This window comes from Populus nigra, chromosome 9 (assembly GCF_951802175.1).
Source record: "Populus nigra chromosome 9, ddPopNigr1.1, whole genome shotgun sequence".
Taxonomy (NCBI): Eukaryota; Viridiplantae; Streptophyta; class Magnoliopsida; order Malpighiales; family Salicaceae; genus Populus; species Populus nigra.
In genome coordinates, this window is record NC_084860.1 from 5,767,151 (window position 1) to 5,794,859 (window position 27,709).

General features: G+C 33.2%; 3 protein-coding genes across 8 annotated transcripts; 2 read left to right on the top strand and 1 right to left on the bottom strand.

The window, feature by feature from the left end:
• Window positions 1-2,058: 2,058 nt before the first annotated feature.
• LOC133702971 (nucleobase-ascorbate transporter 2-like) lies at window positions 2,059-6,015 on the top strand. The gene is made up of 13 exons (XM_062127343.1): window positions 2,059-2,507; window positions 2,615-2,712; window positions 2,876-3,052; window positions 3,463-3,563; window positions 3,670-3,745; window positions 3,909-3,968; window positions 4,211-4,395; window positions 4,482-4,578; window positions 4,653-4,798; window positions 4,879-4,970; window positions 5,056-5,133; window positions 5,229-5,389; window positions 5,540-6,015. Exons 1-13 carry the CDS (start codon window positions 2,414-2,416, stop codon window positions 5,750-5,752), a joined length of 1,578 nt encoding a protein of 525 aa, XP_061983327.1. The 5' UTR covers window positions 2,059-2,413; the 3' UTR covers window positions 5,753-6,015.
• Window positions 6,016-7,599: 1,584 nt separating this feature from the next.
• LOC133703917 (O-fucosyltransferase 8-like) lies at window positions 7,600-13,817 on the bottom strand. 6 transcript variants are annotated; one of them, XM_062128661.1, is made up of 10 exons: window positions 13,799-13,817; window positions 12,181-12,270; window positions 11,994-12,090; window positions 11,777-11,847; window positions 10,270-10,358; window positions 9,834-9,954; window positions 9,595-9,738; window positions 8,678-9,012; window positions 8,341-8,581; window positions 7,600-8,225 (listed from the first exon to the last, which is right to left on the bottom strand). In XM_062128661.1, exons 2-10 carry the CDS (start codon window positions 12,223-12,225, stop codon window positions 7,917-7,919), a joined length of 1,452 nt encoding a protein of 483 aa, XP_061984645.1. In that variant the 5' UTR covers window positions 12,226-12,270; window positions 13,799-13,817; the 3' UTR covers window positions 7,600-7,916. The 6 variants fall into 6 exon arrangements, with proteins under 6 accessions (XP_061984645.1, XP_061984643.1, XP_061984642.1 ...); XM_062128659.1 differs by lacking the exon at window positions 13,799-13,817 and adding an exon at window positions 12,913-13,515 and having other exon boundaries at window positions 9,891-9,954; XM_062128658.1 differs by lacking the exon at window positions 13,799-13,817 and adding an exon at window positions 12,913-13,511.
• A 9,128-nt stretch (window positions 13,818-22,945) lies between these two features.
• On the top strand, window positions 22,946-27,391 carry LOC133703975 (probable LRR receptor-like serine/threonine-protein kinase At3g47570). The gene is made up of 5 exons (XM_062128727.1): window positions 22,946-23,942; window positions 24,200-24,271; window positions 24,345-24,416; window positions 24,615-26,615; window positions 26,769-27,391. Exons 1-5 carry the CDS (start codon window positions 23,036-23,038, stop codon window positions 27,134-27,136), a joined length of 3,420 nt encoding a protein of 1,139 aa, XP_061984711.1. The 5' UTR covers window positions 22,946-23,035; the 3' UTR covers window positions 27,137-27,391.
• The last annotated feature ends 318 nt before the right edge of the window (window positions 27,392-27,709 follow it).

The following is a 27,709-nucleotide window of genomic DNA, read 5'->3' on the forward strand; positions in this document are numbered from 1 at the left end:
TTTTCTTGCCTATAACCTTGTAAACTTGAAATTAAAATTGAACTTAGCTTCTTGTGATTTTGCCTATAATATGCAAATTATACAATTTAGTTTAATATTTGCATTTCAATCCTTAAATTTGAGAGAAGAAAGAAAAAGTTGCTAGATAACAACTAAGAATAGAGAAAGTTGTCATTTACCACGTTCCAGCGATAAAAAAACTTGTTCTTGGTGTTAGTAAGTTTTATTTCACAAGATGTTTTTTGCACCTTATCTTACTAGGAAAAGTAGACTGGCCTTTAGGATTTTTTTTTTCAAAATAAAGATAAATTTTGTATTTTTTTTTACCAATTAAACATTGTTCTGATGTTATATATTGGTTCATTGATGTTTATGAAATGTTTTTCTAGTATTTTTGTGTCTTAAAGGAGAGGGGATTTTCTGGTGATTCTCAACCATCAAAGATGATGAGAGGTGAAACTAGTAGGTAATCAATTCTTTTTAAATAAAAAAATATTAGGCCTAGTAGTAAGGCCCCATGCCTATGCACCATACCTAGTTTTTTATAGGTCAAGCTTGATGGACCTACCTTTGTTTATTTGATGTAAAAGTAGAATATATATATATATATATATATATATATATATATATATATATTGAATATATATTTCAAGTATTATTTCTTAAAATACCATTAAGATTTTGGTTTGTTTTCGGATAAGATTTGGTTGTTTTTTATAAAGATTAATTTTATAATCATATAATTAAATAAAATATAGTTTATTTAATAAAACTTCTTTTACATTTAAAATATAACTTGTGGCATATAATTTTCTATCTAGCATATATTTGTTAAACAATATTATTTTAATTCATCAATAATTTTTTTATATAACTGAACTTTATTTTCAAAAATATGTTTTGTCTATTCTAATTCATTTCTGTTATAGTTTACTTAAAAAAATTAATTTTAACAAATAAATTAAATAAATATAATTGAGTAAATATCTCATGTTATGGGATTAAATATGTTGATTTGTATTTATCTTTTATTTTTCCAGTTTCACTTTTAGTTATTATTAATGATTTTTTTTCCATTAATTTACACAAATGATTATCGATTGATTTAATTAGATATTTGTATAAGTTTTTTTTATTTACATTTAGACTTTTTTATATATAACAAAATGCAACAAAAAATCTTGCATATCTATATTTTTAAAAATAAAATATATGATTAGTGGTTAAGCATGGGTAAAATAGCTAGTGATTTATAAAAACTGTGTTTTGGATTCAAATAAAATAAATATAGCTATGACTTTACTGTAAAGAAGGGTCCACTCACCAACATGCCATATATAATTCTTAATCTTGGGTTGCTTTTGGGTTGATAAAAGGCATTTGATGGAAAGAAAAAAAAAAGGTTTTGCTTTTAAGTTGATATCATCTGTCTTGAAATAAATCCACTACTAAATACTAAATATTGTAAATAAAGGATTAAAATAGTAATTATAGTAGCGATTACTCTTTAAAGTATTTGTTTTTTAAAAAATACATTAAAATAATACATTTTATTTTTCAAAATTTATTTTTAACATCAACATATCAAAACGATCCAAAATTAAAAATAAAATTTAAGATTTTTTAAAACCTTTTATTCAAACACAAAAACAAACAAGAAACCAAAAGTCGAAACAAACAACATTTGCTTGCATGTGATTTGACCATAATTAACTTGGAGAAAAATAAATACCAATGTAACTTCTTAACATTTAAAGTATAAAGCAGACAAAGCAACCATATCATAAAAAAAATGGAGTGAGTACAAAAACATTATGGCGTTACACTTCACATGACAAGAAGAGCCTACACTTCTATTTGTTTAAGGTAATAAATCTGCATGCACAAACACTTTCTGAACTTTTCAATTTATTAGGAACAGGGAGGCAGACGGGCAACGGTAATATTCAGTTCGGCACTTCTTAAAGGGCACTTTAGGAAATATGAAAGAGGTTAACGGAAACTATTGGTTTTACCCCCAAAAAAAAATTGCAAAGCAAAGCCTATAAATTATGAAGGCATAAACCCTGTAGAAAGTAAGAAAGCAAGAAAGGCAAGATCAGTGGGCGGCAAGTGCCATTTTTTCTCTCGATTTTGTACTCTTTCTTACCTTTCTATCTCTCTCTCTCTCTCTGCCCCTTTTTTGCTTCATCTTGCTTTTTCTTTCTTATTTAGTCAATCAAATTGCATTTCCTTCACTTTGCTGACACTAGCTTGCTGTGCAAAGACTCTTGTGATCACTTGGGAGTCTCTTTCTTTCTCCCTAGCTAATCGTCTTTCTATCAATTCTTTAATTCATTTAGTAGATGCCCTTTTTTTGAGTTTTGAGTTTAAGAAGTAAAACAAGAGTGGTTTTGAGGGTTGTAATTAAGCAATGGCAGCTGATCCAAAACCAGAAGAGATAAGTCACCCTCCAATGGACCAACTTCAAGGCTTAGAGTATTGTATTGATTCTAACCCATCTTGGGGTATGTCCATTTCTCTTCTTCTTCTTGTTTTTTTTTTTTTTTTGAAACGTCAAGTCTTTTTAGTTCGTTTCAGTCCCTTTTTCCTAACTTGGTGTTTATGGAAGCAGGGGAGGCTATAGGTTTGGGTTTTCAGCATTATATTTTGGCTTTAGGAACTGCTGTTATGATCCCTTCATTTCTTGTTCCTTTGATGGGTGGTAATCATGTGAGTCAATTTACACTACCACTTCCTCCTGATTTCTCTATATCCAGTGATAATGCTTTGGCCATATGGCCTGAAAGAAGATGCCAATTCTTTGTACTTCAAGGAGACAAGGCCAGTGAAGGTAAATTCGTATTTGTTTTGGGGCTAATATGATGTGTTTCAGGGTGATAAAGTGAGGGTGGTACAGACTCTACTTTTTGTTGAAGGGATCAACACACTTCTTCAAACACTGTTCGGGACCCGCTTACCGACCGTAATCGGAGGATCTTATGCATTCATGGTCCCCATTATATCAATAATTCATGACCCTTCTTTGATGAGAATTCCTGATGATCATTTGGTTAGTCTAATTTAATTTTCTAGTCTTCTTTTACAGTTCTCAATTTTTTACCTTACAAGTTGAAAGTCCATTGTGAGAACTGAGAAGATCAAGAGGCCCTTGCAATTGGCTTTCTTATCTAAAAGGCTAAAGGCTGTGGACTATGCAAATTTTCCAAATCTAAGTCTATCAAATCAGTGATATAAATTCAAATGTTACTCCTGTAGTAGCGCGAATAAGTGCACTATTTTTTTTTTTTTGTTCCTGTAGTAGTTTGGAGGGAAGGAATTCTAACATGATCGATCACTCCAAGTCTATGTGTAACCAAAAGAAGTGTTGGATTGAGATGCTCCAATTACTCCTTGTTTAATGATTTATCATCATTGTAATTATGGCAAAAACTAATGGACATAAATTCTGTATTTGTCTAGAGATTTCTTAGCACAATGAGAGCAGTCCAAGGTGCTCTAATAGTATCATCAAGCATACAAATAATTCTGGGGTACAGTCAGTTATGGGCCATTTGTTCCAGGTACTACTGCTTTATGAAAAGGGAATCCCAGACTCATAATCATGGAAACAAGCTTTAGCATTACGTGTTTTTTTTTTTGATTTATTGGTCTTATTTTTCCTTTCAGATTCTTCAGTCCACTTGGAATGGTTCCAGTCATTGCATTAGTAGGTTTTGGCCTGTTTGATAGAGGCTTCCCCGTGGTACAGTCACTACTTAAATTGCAATGACATTATTTTTTCTTCAGCAGCGGATTTTGTGCATTTTTTCCTGGAGTAATTCTTAGTTGCTTTCTACATTATGAACATCAGGAGTATCTTTCTGACTGTTATGCAATTCGTTTGTTCCTTTGTGAATCCATTTCAGGCTGGACAGTGTGTAGAAATTGGCTTTCCCATGCTTATCCTATTCGTAATCTGCTCCCAGGTGTTACAGCTAATCCTAATGGCAAAAACTTTTGTTATAGTTTGAACCTGTTGGCTTCACAGACCAATACACATCACATGGTATAAAGAGACTAAAATCAATCACTCTTGGTGCTGTATATGCAAGATTATGGTATAAAGACACAATAATTAGTACATAGCTCAGGAACCAACCTTCTTGTTCAGCGACTTGGAAAAAAAAACACTAAATGTTTTTTGTTTTATTTTGCTGCGCTGGTGCAGTACTTGAAAAATTTTCAGACAAAACAAGTGCCGATACTGGAGCGGTTTGCTCTCCTTTTATCGATCACAGTGATATGGGCATATGCTCACCTCCTGACAGCCAGTGGTGCGTACAAACATCGTCCAGAAATTACCCAAAAAAACTGTCGAACTGATCAAGCGTACCTCATATCTTCTGCTCCATGGTTGGTAACTGTGCTCTTTTCTTTGGATACATGTCAATTTGAAAATGTGATTCAAAACAATTTTAATACGAGAACAAACTATTCAGGATAAAGATCCCATATCCTCTTCAATGGGGTGCTCCCACCTTTGATGCCGGCCATTGTTTCGGAATGATGGCTGCTGTTTTTGTCTCACTGATTGAGGTAAGGGCACAAACTAGTTCGTCAATCTTATTCTATTTAGTTGGAGAAAGCAAGACTAATGCCTTCTCTAACAGTCAACTGGAGCATACAAAGCTGCATCACGTCTAGCAAGCGCCACCCCACCTCCAGCTCATGTTCTTAGCCGTGGTATTGGCTGGCAGGGCATTGGGATCCTATTGGATGGATTATTTGGAACAATGACAGGCTCAACGGTCTCTGTGTAAGTAGCATAGTTTCATCATCACTCTCTTAAAGTTCTCACTTCTATGCAACTGGACTAATGTATGACAAAAACAACAGAGAAAACATTGGGCTGCTTGGAAGCACTCGTGTTGGAAGCCGCAGGGTTATTCAAATCTCAGCTGGTTTTATGATATTCTTCTCTATATTAGGTAAGAAATACAGCCAAGTATGAAGTATATGCGCTTATTTGTAAAAAAACAACCCTGTCTGATAATCTTTTCCACCTTCTGGCAGGAAAATTTGGAGCTTTATTTGCGTCAATACCCTTCCCTATATTTGCTGCTGTCTACTGTGTGTTGTTTGGTCTTGTTGGTGAGTAAATGGGGCTTCTCATTTGTTACCATTGTCATATTTTATCAAGTTCTCATGATTTATATCTTATTGTTACAATACTGCTCTCCTTATAGCTTCCGTGGGGCTGTCATTTTTGCAATTCACAAACATGAACTCAATGAGAAACCTTTTCATCACTGGCGTTGCCTTCTTTCTCGGCTTGTCTGTCCCTGAATACTTCAGAGAATATACCACCAAGGCCTATCATGGTCCTGCTCATACTAGAGCTGGATGGGTAAGTTCTATTATCCAGAATGAAAACAACTTCTTAGACCTCGTAATATTCCATGACAAGTTAAAGCAGATGAATGCTAGTTCTTATAGCGTTCAGCCAACAGTTACAGGGCAATCAACAACTTACCATAAGTTCTACTTTGATGTGCAGTTCAACGATTACCTCAACACTATCTTCTTCTCATCCCCAACTGTTGCACTGATAGTCGCTGTCTTCTTAGACAACACACTTGATTACAAGGAAAGTGCCAGAGATAGAGGAATGCCATGGTGGGTTAAGTTTCGGACATTTAAAGGAGACAGCAGGAATGAGGAATTCTACACCCTTCCTTTCAACCTTGATCGTTTCTTCCCTCCATCTTGAGCTAACTTCAATTCCAAAGAACGATGTTAGAGGAAAAACATCATTTCCAGTTCAAGGGGGGACCGGGGATTACAACAACTATAGCGAAGAAGAGTGAAACAAATGATCCATATGGTTTTGCTGGCAGAGAATGACTCCTCTGCTTTCTCTTCTCTCGTTTTCATTTATTTTATGTGTATGACTTGGGTAGGTCAGGTTTATTACAATAAAACTAATTCATTGTCCCTTGCATTCATCAGTTCAATTCATTATTTTATGATCCATATAGTGTGCTTTGAGAGAAAGGAATCACTTACCCTAATGAATCCAACATTCAACCAAATTTCGTTTGGAAAGGATTCCTCTGATGCTACCACTTATCAGTTGCTAGAAAACCTAAGCTAGTGTTTGGTATGCTGGGCAATGATCCATAGGGTATCGTAATGTTTTTCACGAGGTTGTTTGATATATCTTTTGTACAGTATAAAAATTAATTTTTATTTTATTTAAAGTTGTTATGTGGAGAAATTTTAGTATTAAAAAAGGTATGACAAACTTGTTTAATACTCTATATAAAGGTTAATTTAGTTAATTTATGTCAACATAAGAATAAAAGTTATTATTATTATATTTTTAAAATCTGACTTGAGGTCGATCTAAGTCCAAACTCGGGTCACGGATCGGGTTGATCATTGATTCAAGTCAACATAAAAATAAAAATAATTGTTATTATAGTTTTAAAACTTGACTCATCAGAGATTGACCCGAGGCTAAACTCGGGTTACAAGTTGGGTTGATTATTGACCCAGGTTAACTTTAGAATAAAAATAGTTATTATTATAGTTTTAAAATCCGACTCGAAGGTCGACTTAGAGTTAAACCTGATCCACCAAACTCGGGTCATAGGTCGGGTTGACTATTGGCTCAATATAAGGATAAAAATGATTATTATCATAGTTTTAAAGCTTGATTCAGGGATTGACCTGAGGTCAATCCTGGGTCATGAGTCAGGATGATCATTTACCCAAGTTAACCTTAGAATAAAAATGATTATTATCATAATTTTAAAACTTGACTCAGGGATCGACTTGAGGCTAGCTAGGCTTTATCAATCAAGTCCAAGTCATGATTCGAGTTGACTATTGACCTGGGTTAATATAAAAATATAAATTGTGGGTTAGTATAAAAATATAAATTGTTATTATCATAATTTTATAATCTAAGTAAAGGGTCGATCCAGAGCAAGGCTCATGTAATAGTCAAGATAGTCAACCTGAGTTGACCCAAAACATTATAAAAATAAAAATAGTTATCATAGTTTCAAACTTAACTCGGGAGTCAACCCGAAATAAGACCCGAATCATGAGTTAGGAGAGTTAACCCGGGTTAACCTAAATTAAAAAATAATAATCAAAGCAATCTTGTTTTGTGCAAATATATATATATATAAATCAATTGATTTTTTACCCACATTTTATCTCTGTTTAACTGGATTGTAGATTGACATTAGATTTTAACTAGATCAATTTTTTCTTTTTTTTTTCTTAAGACCCGAACCAGTTCAGACCTCGTTTCCACTAAATCCATCTAATGTCTATCAAATATAAAATAAAATAAATTATCTAGTGCAACCCAAATCACACCAAGCACGTAACAAGAAGTAACACTTACTAAGGGATTCGCTATTGTGTAGTTGCTGGTATTTCATTTGTAACCACTTTACGTTGATTGTTTTTTCACAGCAGTATTGCGCTCACGAGGAACAGGGGAGGGAGGGGCGGAGCAGCTGCTGCAAGTTGTGCTGTTTCAGAAATGACATAGAAACCTTCCAATTCATACAGCAAAAAGAAAACACAAGACCCCTATCATAATATTAATATTAATATCAGGAATGCATATTATTGAATTGAACGTGTGTATTGTTATATACAAATGGAAAGAATCAAAGGAATTAGAGCCAAAGGGAAGAAAATTTACAACTACAACATACTGTTGTATAAAGATTTGAACAAATGAATAATGATACAGCAGCCTATCAGCATTGTCATTTTCATTCCTGATGACATGATCAACAACTGAGGAGCCACGCCTTGATTGGGATGCCTACAGGGAATGCTTTTCTGGGCATATGCAAATCAGTTTCAAAACAATAGAGCGTTGAAAAATTCTTGCACCTGGGAACATGCTACTGGGTTTTACACATGCACTCTGGACACCTCGGTTGTCTATAAATACTTCGACCAAAACCCCGTATCAAGACACTCTGACCTTCCTCAATCATCTTTCTTACTCTATCTTCAAAACTATTCCAGCCTATGGTGTCATTCTCTGACAAAATTGCTGCTAGCCTTTTCTTGTTAGGCCGCAGGGTGGGGGCATGGCCACCACCATAGTAAGTGCGGAATCCAGATACTAGGGATGAGAGTTGGCTCCCAGAATCAGTCATGGCAAAGACATCTGCAGTTGCACAGGCGATAAAATCCAATGCTGCTAGCTGCAACCAAAGCAGTTCTCTAAAATTTCAATGAATAAATAGTTCCAAAACACTTATCACGCAGAAATTTGCTAAGTATTTTCAAGTTGAACATGCCCAAAGAATAGTTGGATACCTGTGAAGAGAAATTCCGAAAAGGTGCAAGCTCACTAGGTGTCAGGAGAGTTTCCTTTGTGACTAAGTTGGGATAGAGGCTCGTAAATGAATGCATCCTAGATTCCCCCCCATATATACGAGAACTAGCAAGATAAATGTAAGTTCCACGTTTGAATCCAAGACCAGCAAGTACAAGTGCCGCTTCTTCAGGTGTTAATGGGCATCTCCCTAAGTTTCTCAACTCTGATGAAGAGATGGGCCTGCAAACATAAGTGATGTGAAAGAGATGGATTCCAGATTAAGATTATCTATTTAGAGGGAGTACGTGTGAGTTAAAAAGCTGAAGAAATTCGTACTTGGAGTGTTTCAAGCGTTCCATGAGCAGAGGGAAATGACTCTCTCTGTAGGCTTGGAGTTCCCTTTTCTCCTTCTCCCCTCCTCCAAAATCACACAAGGAGTAGGCAATCATATCCACTTCAAACCTCAAGTGTAAAGCAAGATATTTGGATGGACCTCTTTCTGAATCATGTTTTTTTGAGGGACTGCCAGGCAGAAACTCTCCAACAAGTTGTTTATCCAACATCCTCTGTACAGTATCATACTTCCTTATCCTTCTGATCAACAGTGAACCAGCTTCTTGGATTTTTGGCACAAACTTCAATGCATGGAAGTTACATTTGCACCTTAATTTCTGGACAATATTTCAATTATCACAAAGGCAATATAATAAACTATAAATGATGCTGCTTTCATATAATGCAATAATGAAACTATAAATAATGCTACTTTCATATAAACTAAATTACGTTTGCTTTCATATAAATGAACACTTTCGTAGTAAGTGACTATGCGAGCAACTATCTGTCATATTCTTTGAATGATTGCAGAATTTGTCTCTGATCTCCAGTATCATTTTCATTCGTGATGTGTGTGCCTTAAAATGCCTCATGCCTCCTTCAGTTGTTGATGTAATCTATTTTCGACCGTTATAGAGAGGTTACAACCAACCAACATGCTTCAGAAAAAAAGACCAGCTATCTTGTTAATTCAGTATTAGTTGGAAACTTCGTAGAGAAATCACTATTTGTATTCGATGTTATTTTCTGGTTTTCGGGTGTCACACTTGTGAAAAAACCTTGCCTAGAAGGTGAAGCAGTATCTCGGAATACTTGAAACACATCAAAGACATTGTGAGGAGATTCTTGTTGACATTGAGCTCTTTGTGTCTAATATCTTTCCTGTAATATTTAAATCTCCAAGTAATTGCCTTTACCTGAAGTCTAGAAGGTAATGGATCAAATCCAAGCCGATTTCCGAATCCAAGAAGGTGGACAACTCCATTTTGCAGCAGGAGAGGAAGTACCTTTGTAAGGTAATCAATGGGCTTTGCCTCCTTCACAATGTCCGCATCAGTTATCTAACAAAAGCAAGATAAAAAAGAGATGTAAGGTAATGCTCATAAATAGCCGCTGCCTTCATAGTAAGCATGTAGAAACCAAGAAGATCACACACTAGGCTACCGATTGCTTCAATATCCAACGACTTCAAATGAGAAGGAAGATCCTTTACGAGATTCACTTCATCCTTCATGACATTCACAAAATAATCCTCTTGATAGATATCACCGAATTGGCTGCATTTCCATAAAGTGAAAGAGGTGAGGTTTTTGCAGATAATACTGAATTGCCATGTTCAAGCTCATGAAGAAGATAGGGATATAGATGTTTAAATATCATTGAACAACAACTTAGCTTCCCTTTAAAAATAATATAAGCTAGCTTTTTACGAAAGAAAAGGTAGTTAATGAAGCAAACTGCATTTCAAACACAGAATAGACTAACACTCATCTTGTGAACAGATTATATGAACAGCGGCCACATTCAGATATAACATGGAAAGAAGTCAGTAATACAGATTAGATGAAGCAATTTGTATGATAATATCAGACCTCGGATCCTTCCATACATTGCTGTAAAGAAATCTGGGAAGAACTAGGGTTGCATTTAGTAAAGATGCCAAGGCAACGGCATTGCATATCTGCGAGTAACAATAGTCATTCCAGACAATTTACAAGGATTAAGAACAACAACTATGTAAGATTTAAAACATCATCTTAATAATTGCTCATTCCAGACAATTTTTTATGGTTTCCTCTTCATGGATGACTCAAACACTAGATATAATTCATGAGTTCCCTCTTAACTACTGGAGAATTTGAAGGTAAATCCGACATCGTACGATACCCATACACACATAAGTTCCAAATCATTTCAAAGGCATGCTTTAGGTTCTTCCCTGAACACTTTCCAACCTTTAGATATCCACAAATTCCGCTCTTCTAATATGTGAAAGTCCAAGAGAAAAAAAGTTAAATCCCCTGATGGAACTTATAACTCATTTTCCGAGTACTAAAATCCAAGACCTATCCATGGTGTTGCAATTTACAAGACCTTTTATATGTTTCAAAAATGGAGACAGATAAAAAAAATAAGCAAGCTATTTTATCCTCATAAATCATATTCATTGAGCCAAACTTCACGTGGATTTAGACTTGGTGTGAGCTCACCAAAATGAGATTTTTCACTGGATAAGTAAGAAATCCATTAACTGAACGTAACTTCATGTGGATATACCTCTAATGTGAGCTAGTCACCGAAAGATGAGATTTCCTATCCAATGAGGTATACTTTTTTAGAAAAAAATTGCCACAAGAAAAGGTTGCAACCAAGTATTCTCATTGACTATCTTCATCTTTGCTTACGCAGGAGAAAATATCTGCTAACTTTTTTACATTTACTACGCTTTCCTGTATTCTCATTGATTCTAAGACCATACCTACAAAGATACAAAAATATACGAACAATTTTTATTTTCCTTTCCTATTTTTTCTCTAGAAGTCATTCTCCCCAGTATGTATTCAAATTGTTTCAGTTGTTTCTGGGAAATTGCGAATTAACTCTGTAGCAGTGGCTAAAACATGGCACATTGTGGCGAGAATCTAACAACTGCAATAATGTTTATTTGCCTTACAAATCTAATCAAACTGTTTCAGCATATATATGCCTATTGATCTCTGATTTTGTTCATTGTTTTTCTTTGTCTGCTTCACCAATTTGTCATACGAAGACAATAATGAATTGTAGATCGTGTGATGTTTACATGAAAATACAACTCCAGGATCAGAGAAGCTTAGTACAAACGTTATTGGTCATTTTATCATGAAGAATGTAAGCAGGGAGTACTTCATAAGCAAATACATAATGCTAAATGATTAAGAATCCTGCCATAAATAACTGTAATCCATGCAGGACTCTACAGTGAGATAAAAATCATCATGGACATGAATCTTAAGTCTGAAAACAAATTGAGATGCATCAACAATGAAATAAGACACTTCACGAAGTAAATTATTAAAACAACGTGAACCTAGGTGTGTGAAAGGTTTAGACACTTACAGCTACTCTTTGTTGATTGAGACCACCATTTGCACTGACCATTATGTATCCATTGCTTTTGTCAGGTTGCCCTGTCTCCACAAATTATACTTAATTATGGTACTTCTGGTCATTTAATTTCCCAGATTTTATACTGTCAGTCTGTCACTCTCTTTCATCATACACCAAACATTACTTTCACACACACATGAACACAAAAAAGAAAAGATTTTAATACCTGATTTCTCTGATTCTTTTCTATCTGCACATGGTTTCCATAAAGATGCTTTCCATGGTTCCTCCCAGAAATTTGAGGGCTCTTGCTTTAACTCTTTCTAAAGCAGAGGACGTTTCAGGTTTATGACATTATATTTCAAAAACTCATCTAACATGAATTTGGTGAATATAAAAATTTGGAAGCAAACCTCTGCTAGGGCACTGTAAGCCAAGTTTTGGAGACGGCCATACATCTGGACTGGTGGTTCTTCTCCATTGGCGTAGGCAGTTCTACCTCCCTTTAGATTCAAGAATTACCAATTAATTAGTATCCTTTAGGTAACTGTCTCAAACACATGACCTCTTAACTTACGGAAATTTTCATGTTGGGAGCTAGAAAAGAAAATTTGTGCCGGATCGTATGCGATACATGCAGAACTTGACATGCAGAGAACTAACTAAAAATACATTAAATCTTTCAGATTTAATGATAGCCTACGAGATTTTTTCCCTCTAAGGAATGTCCAAAAAGAAAAAGGAAAAATAAAAGGTTCATGGTCCATTATGTGATGGAAGAAGCCATGGCCATGGGTGCACTTATATAATCATGAAAAAAAAAATATTTGCATGACTAAATGTATACAGAAGTTCACTTGCAAATCATGAACTTGAACATTACCACTAGTCCCAGGCTCCCCAGCTATGTTAGCTGATAGCAGAATTGGAATGTCAATGCAATGAATTGTATGCTGTAAACTGTGAATGATCATGAGTAGAGTTGTATAGACCACATTAAGTGAAGTAATTGGTTAATTACTGCTGTAAATGATGAAAACAACTCGTATGAACAGATTTCCAACACCGTCATGGCTCAAATCCTTATGTTACTTGAAAATGCAGTGTGTTAGTCACCTCAGTGCTATAAGAACACAGCATCATACCTTAAGATCACTTGATGTCCTTGAGGGTGAACTATTTTGAAGATTTATCGAATCAAAAAGTGACACCATGAAAGAATCAAGCAGAAAAAGAGACCCCATCAATGCAAACATAAAAACAATTGACTTAACATGCTTACGGAACCACAAATGCCTTTTCCCAACATAAACTGCCTTACAAGAACCAAGCTTTCCATACTCATGTTTCAAATCATGAAGCAAGGCAACTTTTGTTTTCCAATTATTGTCCCCTCCTGACAATCTCCTCCCAAGGATAGGATCACTACCAGGCAAGCATTCTGAGCTTCTTGTGTGATAATCTTTCACATTCACCACGTCGGGACGTGGACTTCTCGGGGATCCTTGCTTCCCCATTATAGCATCACCTCTCTCAAATCTCAATAAAGCTTAACTAGTTAGAGTAATAACAAGATGCCACCACAATCTCTAACACGCACAACACGACTAAGAAATCTAATTTTCTTGATAATTGACCGATTAAGAGAAAATCACTTCCCAAGCAACCATTACAAGAAACCTGAGCAACCTACGTTCACATCAATATCAATGTTGAAAAGTATAAAATTCTATTTTCAAGAAACCGCAAAATATAAATTGCTTTCAAGACGACAACTACAAGAAACCCTCTCTACGCCTGCATCCGTCTATCTCTTAACAATGACCCACCAACGCATTATATGAAATAAACGAAGTTCAAGTTCGGTGACGCATTGAAATCGTGAATTAGAAAATTGGTGATCGATGAAACAAGAACATCCAGAAATAAATTAAAAGCGAAGCCAAGGAGTTGGTGACAGTGGTTGTATGTATCCATGGATGAGTGAGATATAAGAGCTGAAAACCCAGCAACACTTTCCAAACTGATTACCTTGTAAACGAAGATTCATATCTGCAACAGCTACTTGCCACCAAACCCAACTACAGCAGCAGCAGCACATTCTCTTGGAGCTTTTTCCTGTCTTTGTGCAGATACAAAGAAGAAGAAGAAGAAGAGATAGAATCATATGTGGGGGTGCAATGAAAGTTGCGAGGTTTGGTCAATTTGGCGGATGCTATATCAAATTCATAACTAACGGTAGAGGAAACCGTCGGGAAATACTGTTTATAATTAAAATTATAACTAACTTTTAAAAAAATATTGACTCTACTGTAAGAAAAATCTGATTCTACGTTAACTTGATAAATACTTTAATTGTTAAGTTAATTTATATTATCATCACTTTTATAAAATTGTCAAGTGTAGTACCCAAATTTTTTAAATCCAGCCAAGTGGTTGCTGGGTTTTGACCATATGATTAGATTGTCCGGATTAATTTTGATTTTTTAAAAAATTAAAATAGTATTGTTTTAGTAAAAACAAAAATTAACAAATTATAATTGAGTTTTTAATCGGATCTTGCTGGAGGCAGCCAAGTCAACCCGGGTTTTAACTTTCTCTATTTTTTTAAAATTCAACTTGATTTTAGTCTCGGATCAATCGAGTTTCAAGTCAACCCATCAAGTCAGGCTGGGTTTTAAAACTATAGTACTCCAAAAGTATAATTTTATTTATTTATTCCATGCCATAAATCCATTGGGTTAATTGTTTTTGCAAAGAGAAATGCTAAAAAAAAAAAAACGAATAAAGATTTTCTATCTGTCTTTTCAGTGTTAAAAAATACTCAATAAATTTTGAGAGTAATGAATATTAAATTAACATAGACAACTAATTTAATAGCCTAATAAAACTTGATCATTTACATTTAAGGTACGATTATAATAATAATAATAAATGATTAAGAATATTTTGTAAAACACAAACGCTATATTGATTAATGTTTAATTTCTGGATCTTCAATATTATGATCTATTTTAAATTATCACACGTAAAATTAATTTCAAACTATGCACATCGGATTGATAAATAATTAATAAATAAGAAATTATTGTTCATTATAAATCATATGTAGCAAGGAAGTTTTTTTTTAAATAATTAACTTTAAATGTATATTCAATTTAGAGTTTTTATTATCATTAATACTTTGAAACTATGCATTATAGATTGATAAATTTAACATGGGAATGGAATATTTTTCTTTCTTTCCTCAAAAATAGATAATTCAATTATTATTATTATAAAAAAATATATCTATGTAGCACTAAGATTCTATATGTAAACTCAAAGTTTGCAAATATATATATATATATATATATATATATATATATATATATATATATATCATCACAAAAGCTTGCAAAATAAAAAATTTCCAATAAAGGGCTAGAATTTATACATGTTTAAAACTACAAGTATAACTAAAAACAAACATGTTTTCAACACAAAAATAATAATAAAACTCTAGCATACATAAGTATATATTCAAACTTGCAATATATATAAGATCAAAGTCCTAACATACATATTAATAATAATAATAATAATAATAAATTAAAACAAGAAGTGTACTTGTTGAAATACTTTAAAGTAAAGAATATTTTGTTGTTGTCAATGATAAATTATTTGTTTTTTTTTAAATAATATAAATTATATATTAGAACTTCACATAACAGTTTAAGTTTTTAAGTTGAATTGGTTTTTTAACAGTTCTTAAAACTTTATTGCTTTTCACTTGTGCAATTAGAATATTTATAATGTGTTTTTCAAGAATTTAACTCTACCATTTTGGTTTAGATACACTTTTAAACAAGATTTTTGAACTAAATATCATGTAACTCAAATATCTCTTAATAAAATAAACCTAAACTCTAGATTTGGAAGAAAAATCAAAGAATAAAAAGAAATTAATACACTAAAAATAAGATGAGAAAAAACATGGAAATATTTGGAAAAAAAAAAACAAATTCAAAACTATCCATTTACTCTCCTTTTATTGTGAATTTTGGAAGGTAAAAAGTTGAAAAATTAAGGGTTATTTAAGATTAATTTTTTATTTATCCTTAATTTGTTTAATGAAAACAAATTTCTAACACTATATGATTAAGATAATTACCAAAATATTTATATTACTATTAAAAATGCCATAAAGTCATAATTTAAAAAATAACCTTTTGTCCAATAAATCTTAAAATCATTTATTGGTTTTCAATAAAATAATATAATGGGATTCTTATCAAGGAAAAAGAAATAATTGAAGTACAATATATTTTAAAACAACATACTTTCTCACATAAAATAAACACATTACACATGCATTATCATCATTGTATTTAAATCATCTTGTAAGAAGGAATAAGGTGAGCTTCATTTTATTTATTTGTTTGTTTGATAAGTCAAAATGATATTTTTAAAATTAACTGTTTTTGTAAAAAAATAAAATTTTGAAATTCAATACTCAAAGTGACAAAACCATTGTTTTATCTTCATAAGCCCGACGAAGATTCAATAAAAGAAACCACTCATCCTTGGTGAAAACATCCATTGAAACCTTTTTATAGAAAACATAATTTGCTTTAGTTTATTATCTTTAAAATTATTATAGTTTCAAATAAAATTCATAATATTTTATTTATAATTAATTTATAATTGTTTATTTTTGTTATAATATAATTAAATAAAAAATAGTTCTAAAAAATAAAATTATTAAACTTAATAAAGTTCACGACTTGACTTACGAGTTTGACGTGTTAAGTTGTAAAGCTCGAATACGTCCAATATATTATTATTTTAATATTAAACAATATATTATTTTAATTTTTTTAAAATCAAACTATGTTTTTTATCGGTTGTTTATGAACCTGTGAAATCGACTAAGTTACATTAAATCAATATAGTTTAATTTTAAATCTAGGTTAGATAAGATAACACGCTGAAAAATTTTAAAATTTACTGATTAGATCAAATTTAATAACAAATCAAATAATTTTCTATTATATAAAATAATTTTATGTTCAATTTATTTTTTTAATCCATTCATAGCTTAGCGCAGTCCGATAAATCAAACTGAAAGGAGTAAAGACGCAAGAAGAGAAGTACAAACCAATATCATATAGCTTAACGGATGCAGAGAGATTGAAAATGACTTCTTCTTCCAAGACCAGAAAAAGATAACAATCTTTTACTTATTCTCAACACCACTTGTGACCATGACTTCTACAAAAGAAGAAAAAATAAGGAGTATGAAAATGCTTGAGCGCCATGATATGGACAAGAATACAGAGCTGGTGCATTTTAAAAGTAACATCAGAAAGTAGATTCAACACATCTGCAGGGGTGGCTGCGCCGTTGGAAGCTTCTTCGTCTTGGCCGAGCAGTGCAGAGGAAGATGCGTGTATGTTCTCTTTCCAGTCTCTTGCCAGTTAGCTTGGCAATTACGAGCTGATATCCTGGACATTGAAACAATGAGAAATAATAAATCTTACGACAAGAAATTACTTCAACAAAACCTCATTTGTTTTGCTTGAGAGCCAGTTCCTGATCATCAACCGGAGAGCCAGTTGGTTTCCTGATCATCAACAGGTCGATTGATAGGGCAGAACAATCATCAATGTGTATATATCATCTAGATGATATGCTGCAAAACATGGTCGAGCTTATGCTTCAACAAGCTTGTCCTTGACATGGAAGAGCGAATCGAGCACACTGTCAACTTGATGTTAGGGATAGTGCTGCAGTCAGCAGCCCCTCAAGATGCTCTCTATAAACTTGTCCTTGATCTTCTTCATTCTTTGAAGGGCATCTTGAATGTTGATCGTCATGTCAGGTGAGTCTTCACAGCAGTCGTGGGCCAACCTCATGACAGAGGATATACATTGTTCTTTGGATTCAATATTTCTAGGTTCTGTGTTTATCAAATTGGAATTTCTGAGGCAGGGTGCGTAACAAAAATCCTAGCGTATGAAGAAGTCTAGAAGTGTCAAATAAACTTTTTAATTAAATACATGGCTTAATATTTTATCCAATCGAGCTGTAAGTTTGTGAAACCATTCTATCAACCTTGTTCCCGTAAAGATTAAGAAAACAACTTCATCCAAGTCCCGGACCATGGCTAAATGAGGGCTAGAAGTTACATTTTTTTTTATTTTTTTTACTGTATCCGTATTCTTTTTGCTATTTAAATTATAACTTTTAATTTAATTAATAATTTACTAATTAGAATGTTTTGTGTGTGTGTGTGTATAAAAACAATCTTATAGGCTACTTTTCATTGAAGATCATTGAATGATAAACTTTTCAGAAAATATTGGAGTTTTCTTTCTATTTCTCTATTATTTTGGGATGTAACTTTAGGATTTGAGAACTCTAGTTTTATTCATATTGCATGCCACGCCATTAGTATCATAGTAAATTGGCTTTTTGATGGAAGAAGACAGTAGCAGTAACTCATTCCACGATACAAAAGGCAGTACAAGAAACCCAATCACGAAAGGTAGGTTGTTTAGAGTAAACAATGACAACGATGTTGAATTGCTTGGAACACCTAGTTCAACTAATGGGAGGCACAAACAAAAATCATAATGAGAAGAGAGATGTACTCAAAGACTTATTTCTGGGCAAACCAAACCCTAGATCTATTCCTACAAACTCATATATGCATCATGTTTATATAGACAATGGTGTTTACGATAAATGAAGCATTAGAGACTTAACTCACAATCAACCTTTTAATAGATGCATTTTTTAGTTCAATGAGATTTATTTCTATGAAGTAAAATTTTCTAAGAATAGATTTATTAATTGATTGTCAGAGTTTGGAAACTTGCTTTTATTTCAATAAGATTCTTTGTTATTAGAAAGTAGAAATTTCCATACAAAAAACTTTCTTATAATGCTAAAGAATAATAGTTTGAAGTTCTAGAACATACAACTTACACTAAATATTAATTAGAGTTGTTGAGATTGATATATATTATGTTCTTTTCTTTATGAAAAAGAGCAATTGTTCTCATAAGATGAGGTATGAAAAATACTTGGAACTAATATTTATAAGCTTGTCAGATTATATGTACACTGAACCGACCCATATGAGTACTTTATATGGAAAGATCACATGTATTTATGGAAAGGCTCACATGATAGTTGTGTAAATGATCCTTTAACTATTACTAGGTTATCTTATATAGATAATGTCACGTTTTGATGCTGACTGGATGTTGTCCTAATCAAATGTAACTAACAGAAAAATATTGGATATAGTATGAACTATATTAAGGTAATTACATTATCAACAGATGATTCATCACCCTATATGAATTAGAAAAAATATTTCACATGTTCTCAAATAGTATTGATTGTGAAATTCTTACGCAATATGAAATAAGATTTGAAAAGAGTTTCAAATTTTATTCAAATAATTAATGACTATAGTGTTAAAAACAAACATAATTTGACAGAGTAGACACATTATATGTCATAATGTCTAAATTAAAAATTTCTTAATGAAGGGATAATCATTACACTGAGAAATTTCTATTATTCAAATAATAGAATGTTATATTTATGTGTTTTAAGTGAGAGTTATACAAATGTTACAGAACATACATATAGAGAAACACTTAAAACATAAAAATAGAAAAAGTTAGCACTCAGAAGCATAACAATCTATTTCTTATAAAAAAAGGTTTTAGGAGATTTCTCACTAGTAGTTCTTGTATTTATTATTAACGGCTAGACTTTTGAATGACTTGTAGTTTGTGATAATTCAGCTTTAAAGAAATTGATTAAACCTCAAAAAGAAGATCTAATCTTCAAGTAATCTTCGTTAAAATCATAAACGATCCTAGATTGTATAACGAGATTCTTAGAGCTCCTAGAAAAATTTAAATTTATCATTTCTACTGAGTCTATGTGTTTTAGAAAACCCAACATTATCAATACAAATGCTCAAAGAAATTTTGTCAAAGGAATTGATGGCAAATATACATTTACTACTTACCCAAAACATATATATCATTATAAGTAGAAATAAGGGTATATATGTAAGTCAATTTAATAGAAAAATAAAGGAGCATTTAAGTCGAGAAAACACTCCCACATTCATATTGTAGGGCTTGTAAGATTATCCTTTTGATTTTATTTTTTTTACTTTTCATATGCAAGCATGCTTGACACTCTCAATTTACTTTCCTTCAATAAATCTAATTTCCGTATTAGTTCTTTCCACCTCTTCTATATTCATAAAATTTATTCCACCATTTCCATCCTTCTGATTTAACCTTGGATGATAATACAACTTACAAGGAGTATATCCATTAATCAGTTGAATCAAACCTCCAAGATTTTCATGACTGGCAGGAGTAATATTAGAAAATTCTTATAATCACAGCATAATTATTTCACTAAATTTCACTGTTAGCAAAAGAAAAGGATAGTAGTATTTTTCTTTTTTTTTAATTAGAAAAGGATAGCCTACTTTTTCAACCATCAAGTTTCTAATTGTTTTCCTAATAATGGTTGGAACTAAACACATTATTCATTCAGCAACTTTTATCTTAATTTAATGTGGTCTCAGTGACATCTATCATAATTTTAAAGCTCACAAAAAAATCAATGACAATCTTGTTTTGTTCTTGTTAAGAAATAATTTGATAATACTATGCAAACATTTATCAGTAATTAAAAAAATATAAATATAAGTGTGAAAAAGTTAAATAAACAAGTTATTTGATTACAAAAGGAAAACACTGATCAGAAAAATAATCATGTTCTTTCTTAACAGATCTAAATGCAATGAACTTATCTTTCTTTTGATGAGACAATATAGATTCATAAGTTTGTAAGCAACCTACCAATTTTTCAACATGTATAATGTCTAAATCCTTGCTTTCTTCTATGTACGTTACCTTTCGCCAAAATCTTTCAAGCATGGGTCATAAAATCTTCACGAGTCCTTTATTATTTTCTTCAATATTAAACCTTGGATTTACAATATCGTTTAATATTGTATAAAACTCATTAAAAGATTTATCTTCCAGCATTTTTATCTCCTTAAATGATTTGATGAAGACGATAAAAAAATATCGTATTTGTTATGTGAAAATAGAAATAAAAATAATGAAATTTATGACATTATAAAATAATAATTTAAAATTTGTTCGTTTAATGTGCATTACATATATTCTTATTATAATATAATTAAATTGAAAATTTTTATATTTGATGTAAAGTATTTCATTATTTTTATATCTGAATGTTTAGTTTTTTTTTAATTTTATCTACTTAAATTATTGACCTTTCAATAATTTTTTCTGTCGTTAATTCAATATGTTAAGTATTGACATATATATATATATATATATATATATATATATGGTTGACTGAGGGTGGAGTAGGCTTGTCATTCACCTAATTAGTCATCCTCACTTGTTTCCTTTTTCATCGATTTCGGCGCTATCAATTCATACCGTATCCAGTAGGGGATCAAAATGTTAAACGCGTATTTAGTATGATAATGTTTTTTTAAAAAAAAATTATATTTTTTTAAAATTAATTTTTTTAAAATTAATTTGATTCGGCAATATGAAAATACATTTTAAAAAATAAAAAATATATTTAAAAAAAATAACTTTTACAAAATTCAAACTCGATCTCAAGTCAAGTCATCGGTCACGCAACTGTATACATCTGCGTGTTGGATGGAACGAAGCCTAATCCTTTCATTGTCTCTCTCTCTCTCTCTCTCTCTCTCTCTCTCTCTCTCTAGTAAGAGACTAAATACTTTGACGATCGCTTCTTCTTGCATGAAAAACTTGTTCTCATTACATGTGGCTGTGGGGCTCACTCTATCATTTGCATTTACGACTGAATATTCTTCGAATCATTTTTAAGACTATAGGCCTATATATAAAGACAAAAATTAGAATTTGTTTATTTTTATGTTTTGAAAATATTTTTTAAGAATTAATTTTTTTTTAAATTATTATTTTTTTATTTTTATATCATTTTAATATACTGATGTTTAAAATAAATTTTTAAAAATAAAAATATATTATTTTAATGTATTTTTAAATGAAAAGTACTTTAAAAAAAACACTATCATATTCTCAAATATATAAGATAAAATTTAGCGGGTAGACTCTAAAAAATCAATTTATCTATGTGCTTTAGTCCTTTATCATTTTTCTTATGCACTATCATCATTTAATATGCTGATGCTAAAAATAATTTTAAAAAAATAAAAATATATTATTTTGATATATTTCTAAGAAAAAAATATTTTACAAAATAAATGATTTTACACTCGTACTATATAAAAATCAAATTTAGTTGGTAGACTCTAATCAATCAATTTCTTTCTGGTTTAGTCATCTCTCATTTTTTTTATGCAATGTCATCCTTCAAATAATGAGTTATTATTTTTAGGATCATTTTATTTTCTTAAAACTTAATTAATTCGTCCCTCTTATTGATAAAATATCTTGATAAGTTTACTCCATCCAATTCTCACTCAATCTACCATCTTGACACATAATTTTGCATGTATTAGAAACATTTTGTCAGAACTTATCATTAAATTGGAAGGAATTTGGATAGAACAATCGCATTGAGAGACTTTGTAGAGTAAAGAACAACTAAAAATAACATGTGTTAATCCATGATACTGGTTAGAGGGAAAAATAAGTGCAGTTTGGTGGAAAACAGAGGAGTAATCCATTCCTCCATTGTTGACAATGGTGAAAATATTTATTTCAATTGGGAACAATTCACATCATTATACAATCCTCAACTACGAGCTATTACCTGGGAAAGTCATACAATACCAATCCATTCCTCCATTGTTGACTGCCATCATTTCTTGTATCGCTCTATAGTTTTTCCTTGGTCGACCGTGAGAGAGAAACATTTCGTCAACTGTCAAGAAAAAAACACAAGAGTACAAGGTTTCTCTTGTAGGTGGTTTGGTAAAAAATCCCAATTAGCTCTTTCTTTTCCGCATTCAAACAACACTTGTGTTGACGTATTGCCATGAGCCCTCCTTTTCTTTTTCTTTGCTTTTTTTTTTTTTTTTGTGGAGAGACTGTGCTTTAGCTTATTTTGAGGTTTCATGGAGCCCAATCTCCTTGTATAAACGAACGCCATTAATTTGCTCTTACTTTTATACACCAAATTCAACTACCTACAGCTTGAAACACACAAACTGTCACTGTTAAACATAACATCATCATCATCATGGGTTGTGCGGTGGCATTTCTATTACTGATAAGTCGCTTAATTGTTTGTTTGGCAATTCCCCATACCAACACAACTGATGAATTAGCACTCATGTCCTTGAAAAAACACATCACATTTGATCCTGGTAACATCTTGGCAAATAATTGGTCCACCGCTACGTCTTTCTGCAGTTGGATTGGAGTCACTTGCAGTGCTGGCCACCAAAGAGTCACAAGCTTAAATCTTTCTAGCATGAGGCTTGAGGGCACCCTCCCTCCTCAGGTGGGAAATCTCTCATTTCTAGTCTCCATGAACCTGAGCAACAACAGCTTCCATGGTTACCTGCCCCGTGAGCTACCACACTTGCATCGCTTGAAAGACATGAATTTGGCATACAACAACTTTAGTGGAGACATTCCTTCCAGCTGGTTTGCAATGCTACCACAACTTCAACACTTGTTTCTCACCAATAACTCTCTCGCAGGTTCCATTCCATCATCTCTCTTTAACGTCACTGCACTGGAGACACTGAACCTGGAAGGCAATTTCATTGAAGGAAATATTTCGGAGGAAATCAGGAATCTTTCTAACCTGAAGATTTTAGACCTGGGACACAACCACTTTTCTGGTGTCATTTCTCCCATACTTTTCAACATGCCTTCTCTACAGTTAATTAATCTCCGAGCTAACAGTTTATCTGGCATTCTTCAAGTGGATATGATCATGAGCAACATCCCTTCCGCCCTGGAAGTGCTTAATCTGGGTTACAACCAGTTACATGGAAGAATTCCATCTAATCTGCATAAATGCACAGAACTTCGTGTATTAGACCTTGAAAGCAACAGATTAACAGGAAGCATTCCAAAAGAAATCTGTACTCTTACAAAGCTCAAGGAGCTATATCTTGGTAAAAACAACTTGACCGGTATGTACCATTCCACTACATTCCTTATGCGCGTTCAGTTCATGTTAAATTACAAGTGTTTCTCTTGCTACAAGAATTCAAATACTTTAGTAGCGTTCTAGTACTGTAGTTTCCTGTTCTAGACTGTATAAAATAAAGAGAGGGACGAACTTTTCCATCTTTTCCGGTATTTTGATATGTTATTTAGGCCAGTAATTTTCCCTCAGACCGTTTTATAATTAGATCAAGTGTCACTGCTGCTAACACTGACATTGCAGGTCAAATTCCTGGTGAGATTGCGCGTCTTGTTAGCCTGGAAAAGTTGGGCTTAGAAGTCAACAGATTAAATGGTATCTTCCACATCTTTGTTTTGACATTCTAACACTAGAGAAGTGCCTGTACTAATTGATAGTGAAAGTACAGGAAACATACCGCGGGAGATTGGCAATTGTACTTGTCTCATGGAAATACACGTGGACAATAACAATTTAACAGGTACCATACTATGCGTTTTTACTTGTAGCGTTAGATTCTTGTTACTCATCTTTATCTCCACGAGTGTATTTTGTTGCGGCCAGAGGCATACTTTTCCTGCACTGCATCAAATTTTTTTTTTTTTCTGGTAGGAAGCTCTCTAAATGAATTATGTTGATGTTATAGGGGTCTGATAGGGAAGAGTTGTTCTTATGGCAGGTGTAATACCGAATGAAATGGGTAACTTGCATACACTACAAGAACTGGACTTGGGCTTTAACAATATCACTGGCTCCATTCCATCTACTTTCTTCAACTTCTCAATATTGAGAAGAGTCAACATGGCTTACAACTACCTTTCAGGCCATCTTCCATCAAACACAGGTCTCGGGCTTCCAAATCTTGAGGAGCTCTACCTAGAGAAAAATGAACTTAGTGGACCAATCCCAGATTCTATCAGCAATGCTTCAAAACTGATAGTCTTAGACTTGTCCTACAATTCATTCTCAGGCAGAATTCCTGATTTGCTTGGAAATTTAAGAAATCTGCAGAAACTCAATTTGGCAGAAAACATTTTGACCAGCAAGTCTTTACATTCAGAATTAAGCTTTCTCTCGTCTTTGTCAAATTGCAGGAGTTTAGCTTATTTAAGGTTCAATGGAAATCCATTGAGGGGTAGGCTTCCGGTTTCCATTGGGAATTTATCTGCTTCTCTTGAAGAATTGTATGCTTTTGATTGCAGAATTATAGGCAATATTCCCAGAGGAATCGGCAACTTAAGCAATTTGATAGGCTTAATCCTACAACAGAATGAACTGACTGGAGCAATTCCGAGCGAAATTGGAAGACTAAAACATCTGCAAGATTTCTCTCTGGCAAGCAACAAATTGCAAGGACATATTCCCAATGAGATATGTCATTTGGAGAGATTGAGCTACTTGTATCTCTTAGAAAATGGGTTTTCTGGATCACTGCCTGCATGCCTGAGTAACATTACATCTCTTAGAGAACTCTATTTAGGCTCCAATAGATTCACATCAATACCTACTACCTTTTGGAGCCTAAAGGATTTGCTACAGATAAACTTATCTTTCAATTCTCTAACTGGTACTCTCCCATTAGAGATTGGAAATTTGAAGGTTGTGACAGTTATCGATTTCTCAAGCAATCAACTGTCAGGCGATATCCCAACCAGCATCGCGGACCTTCAAAATCTAGCTCACTTCTCCTTATCTGATAATAGAATGCAGGGTCCTATTCCTTCATCATTTGGTGACTTGGTAAGTTTAGAATTCCTTGACCTATCAAGAAACAGTCTCTCTGGAGCTATCCCCAAGTCCTTAGAGAAACTTGTACATCTTAAAACTTTCAATGTGTCGTTCAATCGATTGCAAGGAGAAATTCTTGATGGGGGACCATTTGCAAACTTCTCCTTCCGATCATTTATGGACAATGAAGCATTATGTGGTCCGATTAGAATGCAAGTCCCGCCATGCAAAAGCATCAATGCTCATCGACAATCTAAGAGGCCTCGTGAATTTGTAATAAGATACATTGTACCAGCAATTGCATTCATAATTCTGGTACTTGCCCTCGCAGTTATCATCTTCAGAAGAAGCCATAAAAGGAAACTGAGTACTCAAGAAGATCCGTTACCTCCTGCAACATGGAGAAAAATTTCGTACCATGAGCTTTATAGAGCAACAGAAGGATTTAACGAAACCAACTTGCTAGGCACTGGGAGTTGTGGATCAGTATACAAAGGGACTCTTTCAGATGGATTGTGCATTGCAGTAAAGGTTTTCCATTTGCAGCTTGAAGGGGAGCTCATGAGATTTGACTCTGAGTGTGAAGTGTTGCGCATGCTTCGCCATCGAAATCTTGTCAAAATCATTAGCAGCTGTTGTAATCTTGATTTTAAAGCCTTAATACTGGAGTTCATACCTCATGGGAGCCTTGAGAAATGGTTGTACTCTCACAACTATTATCTTGATATCTTACAGAGGCTGAATATTATGATAGATGTGGCATCAGCATTGGAATATCTTCATCATGGCTGTACTAGACCTGTAGTCCACTGTGACCTAAAGCCCAGTAATGTCCTGATAAATGAAGACATGGTTGCACACGTGAGTGATTTTGGAATTTCAAGACTTCTAGGAGAAGGGGATGCTGTGACACAAACATTGACTCTAGCCACTATTGGTTATATGGCACCAGGTGATCTTTCTATTTTGTTTTTCAGAACTTACCTTTTTTACATAGACAATTACATGTTCAATGATTCTATATTTTCTTTTGAACTTCAAGCATATCTTATATTTTCAAGCAATATTAAGATGGTTGAATTAATTACCCCAAATCGGAATGCAGAGTATGGATTGGAAGGGATTGTGTCTGTGAAAGGTGATGTTTACAGCTATGGTATTTTCTTGATGGAAACTTTTACAAGAAAGAAGCCCACAGATGATATGTTTGTAGGAGAAATGAGCTTGAAGAATTGGGTCAAACAATCCTTACCCAAAGCAATCACTGAAGTTATTGATGCCAATTTGCTGATTGAGGAAGAACATTTTGTAGCTAAAAAGGATTGTATAACATCCATTTTGAATTTGGCCCTAGAATGTTCTGCAGATCTGCCAGGAGAGAGGATATGCATGCGAGATGTTCTTCCTGCTCTGGAGAAGATCAAGTTAAAGTACAAGAAAGATGTTGAGCGGTACTATTCCAGCTATGTTTGATCTTTTCTTCTATCATGTTTTTAGAAGATGTAATCATGCAACCCTCACAAGGAATGTCCAGAAAGCATGCATTGAAGAGTCGAGGTATTTGCAAGTTTTTTGTTACAAATAATATTAACGATACTGCATGCTGTCTGAGTGGATTGCCGAGAGCTTCTACCATTCAGAATCAGATTTGTGAAAGGTTAATATTCATAGCATGGCAATCACTGTATGATTCAAATGAATGGTATCAATGGAAAAAGTTTATGATTCGCTCTTCGCAATAACATGCATACATCTTTTCCAGGTAAAACCTAAGTCTTTGATGAAGCCTTGCAGATATACTCTGCCTTGTCGCCTTGCAGAGAAAGGTGTTGTATCAAATTTAGATACTGATGCGGTAAATGTAGGATTTATAGAAAATCTAGGACGGGTCAACACTAGAACAACGAACATGGTTTCTCTATCTGAAGAGGAAGTTGCAATGGCACCCCTCTTATCTCCTTAATATCTCTAGACCTTCTCTTGAGCACTGAACACCCTGCAAGCCCAGTAGACAGGTAAGATACCGCAAAGATGACAGGCATGCAT

Coding starts and splice junctions, on each gene's coding strand:
- LOC133702971 (XM_062127343.1), top strand. CDS start 2,414: ATGGCAGCTGATCCAAAACCAGAAGAGATAAGTCACCCTCCAATGGAC. Junction 3,564..3,669: donor TTATGGGCCATTTGTTCCAG/GTACTACTGCTT, acceptor TTTTCCTTTCAG/ATTCTTCAGTCCACTTGGAA. Junction 4,396..4,481: donor CTCATATCTTCTGCTCCATG/GTTGGTAACTGT, acceptor CAAACTATTCAG/GATAAAGATCCCATATCCTC.
- LOC133703917 (XM_062128658.1), bottom strand. CDS start 13,284: ATGGGGAAGCAAGGATCCCCGAGAAGTCCACGTCCCGACGTGGTGAAT. Junction 12,271..12,912: donor GGACATCAAGTGATCTTAAG/GTATGATGCTGT, acceptor TTGAATCTAAAG/GGAGGTAGAACTGCCTACGC. Junction 9,955..10,269: donor AATGTATGGAAGGATCCGAG/GTCTGATATTAT, acceptor ATGGAAATGCAG/CCAATTCGGTGATATCTATC.
- LOC133703975 (XM_062128727.1), top strand. CDS start 23,036: ATGGGTTGTGCGGTGGCATTTCTATTACTGATAAGTCGCTTAATTGTT. Junction 24,272..24,344: donor AGAAGTCAACAGATTAAATG/GTATCTTCCACA, acceptor GTGAAAGTACAG/GAAACATACCGCGGGAGATT. Junction 26,616..26,768: donor TATTGGTTATATGGCACCAG/GTGATCTTTCTA, acceptor ATCGGAATGCAG/AGTATGGATTGGAAGGGATT.